Consider the following 11,444-nt stretch of genomic DNA (forward strand, 5'->3'; position numbering starts at 1 on the left):
AATCCAAAACATAACACTATACCAGCTACTAGAAAGAAAATTAACCCTATCCCAGCTGAAACCAGGACAATGCTAAAGAAAGCTCTTTGTTTTTTTCAACAACATAATCCCGGATCTAACTTGTACCTTCGTATCCTCTCATTCAGGACATAGATCCCTTAATGAAAATTACTTTGGCAATATGACACTAATTACATCACTGTGTTAAATATGCATTAACAATGATGACTAGCATTGAAACCTTCTTCAGGTGTACACAGACATAGTAGGAATCAGTGGAATTTTTATGTAACAATCGGCTTTGAGATATTCCCCAATTTTGTAATAAACTCTGTTCAGTCTGCAACTAGTTCATTTTACTATGTATAACTTCTCTACTGCATTGCCGTATTTTCTGATGCCTTTAATCTTAAACTGATCTCTGTGGTAGGAGCTTGAAGATTTCATGCAGATCAGCCTGCAGCATTGGCAGACATAAATCATCTTAAACCTCAACCAAAACTTTCAGGACTTCATATAGCATAGGTTAGTTCTAACTATATAGGTAGCGTGATAACCTGGAGGCTTTTCAGCTCTTTGGTATTTTTCAGAATTTTTTGCAGAAAACTGACAGTATAAAAATGGCTGTACAACCATCACGAAATCCGTGAACATTTAAAAACAGTACACTTGTTACAATTGCAATAAATGTGGAAAGCATTAATTAAAGAATCTGCTGGTCAGATATACTCAACAGCATAACAGTAAGTCTTTAATTTGAACCCACTCTCCCCAAAAAGAAAAAAAAGATAAGTGGTATTTCCACTCTACCTGTACAATAAAGGAATGTAATCCTTGGCACTGTCCGTCAGGAGTATAGAGCTGGGCATACACAACTGCATGAGTGGCATGTTTCCCCATATTACCAACCCAGAACTTTGCAGCTTCAAAGTCAGGAGTATTGATGATAAATTCCTGTATTCAGGAAAAGAAAGGAGCAAATTATATAAATCATAAAAACGAACACACGGCTATTTTGGTTTTTTTTCATGACCATGGTAATGTTTTGAAAACATTAACTGCCAGGGTTTCATTCTATACTCCACTCCAACAGCTGAGATCTCTCTTATTGTGTTCAACTTTGGAGAGAATACATGTAGCTGGGAAAAATTTAGAGCTGAAAAAGTTCATTACTTCACTGTAAAGCCTGAAATTCAGCCTTTTAATTGCTCATTTAAGCAGTTAAAAAAAGTAAAGCAAAGTGATGGACTCAGAAGCATTTCCTAGATCTTAGGTTAAGCTGAGCTGTGAGTCCACACGAGGGACTGTGAGGGCTGTTTCAGCTGTGAGGGCTGAATTCTATGCAGGGACCACCTCCTTCTTACACAGTTTTGTGTGGAAAGGAAGCCTGGCTGACAGTGTGAAAGGCAGTGCACTTCCGAGTTTGGACAACTGGGGGACCAGGAGTAGTGGGAATTCTGAAAAATACATGTATCCTGAAATTTAGACGTAGCTTCGGCATTCAGATTTTTAGATTCCAAATAGTGTGCTTTCTGGATGTAAAGGAAATCTGAACTCAGAGCTCCATGATGTTAACAAAGATTTAGTCATTTCTGTCACTTTTACTGCAGTGCACTCATCACCAGCATAAAACTCAATTTATTTAAATGGAACTTTTCATGCTGCCAAACTCAAAAAGTTGTGGGTTTTTTTTTTTCTGGAAAGGGATCCGATTGTCCATATTGCATAAATGATCACTAAATTGCTTGTATATGAAAAAATGCAGACTGGGATGTTGTCCTACTAAAGAATATAAAATCTTATGTTTCAAATCTAATATTCTCATTTCTCATTCTTTTGAAGCCACTTCATGATGTACAGATATGAGTGACATTGTTGACAGTAATAGCACCCAGTTCTGTACATTACAGTGCAATAAAATGCCACATTCTTTGGGGGAGATGATGAGCATACCTTCTTGGGACATTAAATAACACATTTTAAATTCAACTTGGCATGAACCAAGCATGTACATGACAAAGAGAGAAAGTCTATCAGCCTCCTCTCTTAACTTCTATTTTCTTCTCCCTTAATGTAAAACTACAATGAGTTTTATTCATTTACCAAAAAAAAAGTTAGGACAATGAATTTATTTCTGCAGCAGTGTTGATTTCAGAAAACAAATTATGAATAGTAAGCAGTATCCTAATGGAAAGAGCAGTTTATTGCTTTGTTCTTTTGGTCTCTTCAATAGTCTTGTTATCTCTTTTTCATATTTCTTTTTCTGATCCTCAGGAAATAATCCTAATTGTCATAATTATATAAAGCCTTCATATTTAACAACAAAAGACAATTTAATCTGCACGTCCCACTATTCCTTAAGAGACACAACAAAGGTGAAGGCTATCCTTATTTTATATCACAACCAGAAGCTAAATTAACTATTTGTTCAAGAAAACAGAAATTTCTGGATTTATTATAAATATTGATATATGATAGACAACCATTTCACTTTCTTGTATTTTGTTCTGCTGGAATGGAATCACTTTCCTCTTTTTTTCAAGTATTCCAGGTATTAAATGCACTGCTTTACAGTAGTCAAAAATATTAATGTAGAAGACTTTTGTTTTGAAAACACTGGAAAGTTGTGTGGGAACATGCTTATCTGTTGAAATCCCCACATCCACCCTTAACTGTATTCTTTGCAGGAATCCGTTTTTTTCTCTTAGAAATAAATGAAGGGGAGAGAGAGATGTCTCTGAACTGAGGCACCCACAGCACCTGAAGTATGATATGCTTGTCTCTCTTGGTTTTCTTGAACAAGGGCTCCCCCAAAACACTCTTCCCTCCAATGTATTTGACTTTTTTTTTTTTTACATTTGGAGTTGAACTTGATTCTTTCTTGTTAATCAAAGAAATCCTTGAATCATTCTGTCCCGTTAGCAAATAACAGCATCTAACAGTGTCAAACATCATTCCTGTGCATTAAGGACTAACCTGAGTGTTATGATCAAATGTGGCAGTAGTCCGTATGCCTTTGGTATTAGTTCCATGGCTGAGTTCTGTCAGAGCAAAACATCCAAAAATCTAAATAAGGAGATACAAGGCACAGTTCAAGACTACTTTATTACAGCAATTAAAATGGTAAGATTTTCAAATGATTGCAAATACAGCTATTGGAAAGTAACTTCCAATTGCAAGAAACCAATCAAATGTAACCTTAAGGCTAGGACATCATGCCTGCAGTAGGGTAACAGGTACTTTTTTCCTTTGCTGATGGCTGACTCACTCAGGCAGGTACAGATTATTACATCCACTGACAAAGTTTTCAGCTGTCTAGGTTGAAAGAACTGTTGCGTGGTGAAAATTGTCCACTCTGCTTGCATTACAAGCAGTTCTGGGAACTCCCAAAGTTAGGAGAAAAACAGAATAAGGCTGTTTATTTTCAAAATTGCGAATAGCCTACATTATTGAAGGGGATGAATTTATATCAGATCAACGTATGCATACTCTTGGTTCTCAGCAGCATTTGGGAACGCTGCCTAGTTGAAGCCACACTGAAATGTGCATACTGGAATCCTTTACCCTAGATGGGTTTGGCCTGTAGTACATACTCTTCAGTAGCAAACCTTTGAAAAGCAAGTGAGAATAAAAAAAAATAATAAACAAACATGAAGCCTCAGGCAAAATTATTCTGACAAATATGTATCCTCAAGCTTTTGTGTAGACTGAGAGTCACTGAAAGAATTCATCCTGATCTTTAACATGGGGTATCAAATCAGAACTATGTAGCAGTATATTGCTGTCTATGAGCATACAGATAATACAGAATTTCAGAAAATTTAATAAGCAAGGAAGGTGAATGATTGGCAAAAAAAAAAAAAAGACAAGAAGTGATGAAGAATAACAAAAGAAGCATGAAGCTCAGTTTGGGTGTGGTCAGCACGTATATCTTGCAAAATCAGAAGGTCAGGCCAGACAGTGAATGTTGCCCACATGGCATAGACAGGAGAAACTGTTTAGGATTGGCTTTCTATATCAGATAGGCTACACTTATTCTGCAGGGCACTTGGTCTTGGAGTTCACTGGGCTCCCTGTGGTGCTTCTGTGGCATTATGACATTATTATTTTCCATTTTATAGCATCAGAAATGGAATATTTATACCATCATGGCAAGGATATGTGTTACACAGTGTATGATGTAGGTGTGGGAAGTGGAGTGTCTGAGCATGCAAAACTTGCTAGGATATACTCTCAAAAAACTGTGGACAGAGACAAAACTGGTGTAGTGTCATCTATATTGCCTTTTGGGAGAAGTCCACTAACTTTGTCTATATGTTAACTTGGACAGTGTAAACCAGATGCAGACAGTGGCATAATAGCTAGCAGTGAGGATAGTCAGGGCTCAGTGCTTGCATCCGCTCCTTGGTCTTTTCTTTCACTATTTAGAAGTACCTAGGTATGTAAAGAGATCAGAAATAACACAAGCATGCAGGTAGTGCCATGGGTCTGATGGTGCCCCGTTCTCACAAGTTATAAGAAAAAAAAAATTACCTCCATGCTATAAACCTGTTTCACGAAGTCTGCAAACCTCTTAGAAGCACTCAAAATTGTACCTGCAAATACCTGTAAAAAGAGAATTATGAATGAAATCAGTGACCCCATGATGGGAGTTGCACGTACATAATAATTTGTAATAGTGATTTCCATTAAAGAGACCAGGGAAAGTAGGCTGCACAGTAAACAACTGCTTAAGACTATAGCTGGAGGAGGTAAGTCAGGATTTAATCTTGTCAAGGCCTCTTTACAGAGGACTGAAATTTTCACAGCTCTAACCTATTCAAGCCTTCATTGCAAACTCTTAAAAATGCTTAATAAGCTCACTTTCCACTTGTTCTTACTGATATCCCCCTGAGTAAAGTAAAACTTTAAGATGATTCTAGTTTGTTTTATTGCAAAGGGATTAGGAACTGAAGATAGCTGCTTCAAGATCAGACAAGAACACTGTTTTTAAAGCTACCTTCAGTTTTTCTAGATGGATATTCACATAACAAAATTAGAACTCCTAGACCCTCCCCTGCCATGTGAATAGTAATAATGAATTAATTCAACCAATATTATTTGCCCAGCTATGTCAAGCATTCTTTCTGAGAGACTCATCTAGGAAGCAACTGACGAACAGAATCCCAGCCACTGATGTCAGTGAGAAACTTTACACTGGTTTCTGTTCCTTCTGGATTCTGCCCTGAATCAACACACTGAGGGTGAGGCAAGGGAGTTTCTGATACCTGTATCTACAGCAAAGACATAGCCACCAAATAGGACCCAACAACTGAGTTCTTCGGCTGCTACTGCCCTAGAGAGGAAGCAGAGGAGGGGACAAAAGAAGGTGGAACTGTAGGCATCAAAATATCTTTCTGTAGCTCTGTCTATACTGCTCCACCTTTACTTTCCAGGTGGGATTCCAGTGGAGACAGGTCTTAATGACAAAGATCTAGTACCTTCATCCCACAGCAATCTGATTCTTCTAAATAGTTAATTTTAACTTCATTTTTGAAAACAAAGGACTGGGAAAAGATATAGCTTTAATAAAACAGGCAGAAAGCAATGGAATTACGCTATGATGAGACACTTACATTCAAATATATACCACTATACCTTTCGAACTGTACTTACACCGCAATGTAAGAAATACTGGAGACATGGAGACCAATCGTACATTCCTATACAGATGACCATATTAAATATCTTTAATGGGTTCTCTATGATCTCTTGCTGAGTAAGAAAATCATACTCAAAGAGCCTTTTACAGCGCAGGAATGTCAGCTCCTGATATTTCTCACGGCACAAATCTTCTCCAGGACGATGTGCAAAGAGAGGATCACTTTCCAGAGCAGAGAAGATTCTGTTCTTTAGGGTGAAAAAACTGACATGAGAATGTTGATGTAAGAGCATTAATGAAAAAAGTTATAGTTCTTCTAGGATAATACTAGGCCTCAAATTACATCATTTGATAGGAAGATGTAAATTTATAAAGCCAAAACTCCAGAAAATTAAAAATATATATTTAAATGGTCTGTCATTATATATACAGTTCATGCAGCTAAATTTTATGAAAGCTCCTTTGACATGAAGCAATAAGTGTGCGACTGATTCACTCTGAATGTAAGACAACAGTATGGTAAAACTTACTTGCTTTTTACAAGCAGCTTCATAATTTCACTACGTGAAGCTGCCGGCAGGATCTAAAGGGCAATGGCCCTCAATCTGAGAATAAAGGTAAAACTCCAGGGGTTACATTCAGTTAGAAATATGCTATAATGGTAAAGCCATTAAGCTACCACAACTGCTCTGTTCCCAGATGAGAGCAAAAGCATACTCCATTTAATGGAACCATCATATGCAGCCATTCAATATGGGGATGTGCATCTTTTAATGTTTTAATTTGGATCTTTTTATTTAATTTGTTAGATGATATACTATGGCATTTTTTTACTTCAGATCTCTGTGTCTTCAAGATATCCACATCTTCTTAATTGTTTTTCATGTAATTTAGAAAAAAAAGTGCAGTGCCTTAGGCAAAATCTTTATAAAAGGTTTTTAAAGTCCTTTCCTCCTCTCTGAAGAGAATGACACAATAAGTAGGAAGAAAACCAGCATTCCTGTGCTTTTCTTTGAAAGGTAGGGTAATTCCCTCTTATGGTGGTTGACCCTGGCTGGATGCCAGGTGCCCACCAAAGCTGCTCTATCACTCCCCTCCTCAGCTGGACAGGGGAGAGAAAATGTAATGAAAGGCTCATGGGTCGAGATAAGGACGGTTTAATAAAGCAAAAGCAAAGGTCTCGTGCAAAAGTAAAGGAAAACAAAAGATTTTATTCTCTACTTCCCATCAGCAGGCGATGTCCGGCCACTTCCCAGAAAGCAGAGCTTCTGTACAGGTATCAGTTACTCCAGAAGAGAAACATAAAGAACAAATGCCCCCCCTTCCTCCTCTTTTTACTTAGCCTTTACTGCTGAGCAGATGTCATACGGTCTGGAATATCCCTTTGGTTAGTTTGGGTTAGCTGTCCTGGCTATGTCCCCTCCCAAGATCTTGCCCACCTCCAGCCTACTGGTAAGATAGGGGGTACGCTGCTGTGCAAGCACTGCTCAGCAGTAGCCAAAACACTGGTGTGTTACCAACATCTTTCTAGCTACCAATACAGACCACAACACTATGAGGGCTGCTATGGGGAAAATTAACTCCGTCTCAGACAGACCCAATACACCTTTCTCAGTATGAACAATACTACTTGCTCACACAGCTTTGAAACTCCCTCAGACACAGGGCACTTGTGGTTTTTCTATGCTCTTAAGCGTATCAGTCAGATGCAGAAGAATGCATTTCTGATTTCTCTGATCCACCTTCTAAGATTTTAATAATTATGGTGAATGTTCAAGATTAGCTTAAATCCATGTAAATCTACACCACCTTCAAAAAGGTCAGTTCTGTCTCCTCCTACATCTCCAAGTCATGCATACCCACACCATCTCTTGTGCTGCAATTAACCTCTTTTTTTTTTGGTAGGGTTAGCTTTCAGCAAGGTAGGCATGCTAATCTGTCCAACTGCAATACCACAGAAGCATTAACGCAAGCACAGAAGATTGCAGGAAATTATGTCAGTGAAAAGACGACAGATATACTGTGTTTGACAGTGGCATGAACTTAGCTCAGCTTAAGTGCACTGTAAAACCACGGGATATATGATTTAATGCAAACAGTACAGTAAAGAAACACGGTAGAATATAGTTCTTTCTGTTTGAAATGAATGCTGTAATATAGCACCTGCTGGTCTCCTCTGTACTGATGTTCAGTAATAACATGAGCCTTATGAGACAGCAAAGTAGGTTGCTTAAAAGTTCAGTTCTGCTCTGAAAATTGGATGTGCAAAACCAATTTCTTCACGCTGCATATCTACAGAGTATTATTTGAAAATCACATACTTGCTTCTACTGATATCTCCAAAATTAACACATGCTTACAATTCTTGCAAAGATTACCTTAAGCTGGATGATATCTTCACCATCTAGTAATACTGCCATCTCCTTCCAGTTAAAGGAAGCTTTTTTACGATATTTGCAAAGTGGTCCTTTAGGGAAATCTGGTAGCAAAGTTTCCCATGAACTTTGGTTGCCAGTGGGTTCTTTCAGATTCAGTGTAGGTGCCATTGTTAGCTAAACTGCATCAAACAAGAAAAGATATACCACAAACTGAAGCACCGCAGATGTCTAATTTTTAATAATAAAAAGAAATCAAAAGGGTTGTTAATTAAATCCATAGACTTGTTCGAATGTATGAGTACAGCAGTGCAGAGCCAATTAAAACCTTGCCCTTCCATTTGTCTAATTCAATTGGCTTGGTACAAGATAAGAAGAAAATTGCCTTTGATCAAATGTAAATGAATAACATGGTCTTTGTTATTAAAATATGAGCTAAACCTTTTGAAATAAGCAAAATATGAAAGAGGGACACCATTGGTTAATATTCCATAATAAGAAAAGGGCGTTGATGAGATAAAAGATCCAGGCAAAAAAATAACATGTCTTAAATAACATATTGTGAATAATTGTTAACTCGCTTCTAACTTAAATGCAAAATAGTAAAATATGAAAGCACCCAAACATGCATACAAAGCCTTGTCCAAATGCAGGAGATGCCTATTTTATCTCCACATTACTAGTTCACATTCAAACAACTTTTAACTAAATGACATGTCGCTTATATGTTAAGGTCTGTTTTTATATAATTGATGAGCCACTGTTCATGCGTAAAAACAAGGCAGAAGACATCAGGGAAACAACAGGAACTCTGCTCTTATCTTCCACTGGTTGAATATATGAAAGAGTAAGTGGGTAATAAAACCTTTATTTCATGTACTGCAATTGCAAGAAACAAACTTCTGTAAAATTCTGCATATTTGCATCTCCTTTGCCTGATTTAATCTTGTCCAGAACTGGGCTAGCTCCCACAGATCTACTTGGCTATGTGAGCACTATGCTACCAAGGTGTATCTGCCCAGACCTTTAGGAGTGTGGCTCAGAAACAAACGGGTGGCTTTACACAGGGGAAACATAAACACCTCCAGCCCTGTATACTATTCCCTTGCTTTGATATGGTGAACATTTAGAATTGTTAAAGCAGAGCAATATCAACATGCTGTCCGTCACTAACATTGACTTGAATAGAACAGGCAAATGGGACAAGCAGGAGGCCCTGTATGCAATGGGTCTGTAAAAGGTACAGATTAAACCTGCATAAATGAAGTAAAATAAAACTATCACAGTAGTGACTTCTACAAAACACATAAAACTACAGGGCATTTCTTCTACACGGAAGATGCAGTTCTGGAAAATTGTAAGCGCACAGGTATGCACTTAAGTGTCATATTGCCATACTCCAGAATAAATTTTAAATAATACAAAGTATGAACTTCGCAACCACACTTCATTCTTCCCTAAGTTTAAATTTGCATTTGTGTTATTTGGTGGCTTACAACATTCTTAGTCTGTCTTGCCACTAAACATTTTTTTCTGAATACACTTATTTTTTCTGTGCCGAGTTGGCCTCAGACTTTTGTGTACGTGATCAAAAGCAGTAAGGCCCCATGTAGTCTGCTGGCATTTTGTGGTGTATATCTGCTGCTACCTGCTTGTATCACACCCAGCAATTTCTGTCACTTCATGCAGATGGCAGAGATCTGTGTTATGGTTGCAAGATGCAAAAATGATCGGGCAGGGGAACAGAAGCTGGCCACATTAACAAGGGGACAGGCTGGAAGAAGCAATTCTCAAAGGTAGTGGGAGAACGTCCAGGCCCAGGGTTGGCCAAGGGCTCAGTATGGACTATGAACATGATAAAAGTACAGAAACTACTAGTTTGGTATTCTACTTTTTCCATCACATTTTCTTCCTCATCATCTTGATATATGTCCTTGCTGCATTTCTTTTCTTTCAACCTAATCCTCTTATGGAGGTCATTTTCTAGTTCTGGACAGTACAGACATAGTAGAAGAGGACTGCAGGATAGTATTTCTGCACATGACTTCCAAATTGGTTCCAGGAAGGTGCAGTTCCAGTATTGAGCAACAGGTTTGGAAAGAAAAGAGAGGGGGGAAAAAAGGCATCGAGAAAGAGCATTTCAACCTGAAGCCAAATAAACAGACATTACTCTTCTAACTGGAAAACAGGTGAATCAGGCAGAAGTTCAAGGCTTCTGGCTCAGAACAGAGAAAAATTTACATCAAAATATTGCAGTTGTTGCATCTATTTACATTGCAAATCAATGAGATTGCTCAAATGAGAAAACTTAAGCATTCATAAAAAAGGATCCTGTACTTCAAAAAAATTACAATTTCTCTCTTGGTCTTCGCACAATGTTTTAATATAGTTTGGTTCCAAGCAAACAGTTTCAAAACTAATTAGGAAAGCAAAACAGACAGTAACAATAGGGAAGTAATAAAGGATTACCCTAAAGAATAACCTCCGTGTTAATTTCAGCCTTGCGCTGACATTTTGAAATCTGTGTGTGGATGTGGCAATAAAAAATAACGCATGTTACTTTCAACTTGCTGAGAACTGCTGCAATTTCACTGAGAAATGCTGAGTTGAAAACCTTTTTATGTGGAAGGTGCTCCTGCTAGCAATTCAAATTCATGACTGGACAACAACGGTACGCAAATCACAAGAGAATATTTCAGTTTGCAGTGTATTATCATCAATCTTGCATAACAATAACACAGCTCAGACACTTGGTAACCATCAATAATAACGATATTGTACCCTTATTCTGTCAGAAATACCATTACACGCAAATGCGGAGCCACTAGAAAATAAAATAAAATAAAAAACTGGTGATGGCAGTTGCCCAGAGAAGGACAACACTGGGGAGCTCGAAGGCAGGGAAGTAAACCGCTTCTTTAAGAGTCCTTCGAGGTTTCATGGCGCAACCTCTATTTGAACTGTCTAAATTCAGGGCGGGGCCTCGTTTCTGCTCGGCGGGGAAAAAAAAAGACTACGTAATGTACTGTTTTTCACTACGAAAAATGTACCGAGATTTGTTTCCTTGAAGAGTCGGGCCGCTGGGTGCCTGTCAGGTCTGTCAGCGTTCCCAGTTTCGAGTCCGCTTTCAGGAAGGCGTTTCCACGCTGAGGTACCGTAGCCGCTGTCACAACGATACAGACCTTCCTCAAACAGAAGCTATAAATTCGGTAAAAATCCTCCAGCCTACGTTTGCTTCTGGGAGCGGTCGGTACCCCCGTATTTTTCAGCGGCAGGACGGCACCGCAGCAGTTTCTCGCCGCGCCCCACGCGGCGGCAGGCGCGGCTCCCCGGGGAGGGCTGACAGGAGCCGCCCCCCGCCCGCCCTGGCCGCGGCCGTTGCGCCGTGAGGCGGCAGCCCGCGGCCGCCTCGCTTGGGGCTTCCGAGC

General features: G+C 38.9%; 1 protein-coding gene across 6 annotated transcripts in view; it reads right to left on the bottom strand.

Annotated features, from left to right (window-relative positions):
- Positions 1 to 11,444, bottom strand: part of ACOX3 (acyl-CoA oxidase 3, pristanoyl) — a 38,068-nt gene that overhangs the window by 26,464 nt on the left and 160 nt on the right. The window contains exons 2-7 of one of the 6 annotated variants that reach the window (XM_052780576.1): positions 11,067 to 11,179; positions 8,020 to 8,198; positions 5,656 to 5,889; positions 4,534 to 4,605; positions 2,977 to 3,066; positions 811 to 954 (exon numbers count right to left, since the gene is read on the bottom strand). In XM_052780576.1, coding sequence (XP_052636536.1) covers positions 811 to 954; positions 2,977 to 3,066; positions 4,534 to 4,605; positions 5,656 to 5,889; positions 8,020 to 8,187 — 708 coding nt within the window. In that variant the 5' untranslated portion in view covers positions 8,188 to 8,198; positions 11,067 to 11,179. Of the gene's footprint in view, positions 1 to 810; positions 955 to 2,976; positions 3,067 to 4,533; positions 4,606 to 5,655; positions 5,890 to 8,019; positions 8,199 to 11,042; position 11,444 lie in introns of those variants that run through there. The other 5 variants (XM_052780580.1, XM_052780577.1, XM_052780575.1 and 2 more) reach the window with 5 other exon arrangements.

Source organism: Harpia harpyja, chromosome 2 (assembly GCF_026419915.1).
Source record: "Harpia harpyja isolate bHarHar1 chromosome 2, bHarHar1 primary haplotype, whole genome shotgun sequence".
Classification (NCBI taxonomy): Eukaryota; Metazoa; Chordata; class Aves; order Accipitriformes; family Accipitridae; genus Harpia; species Harpia harpyja.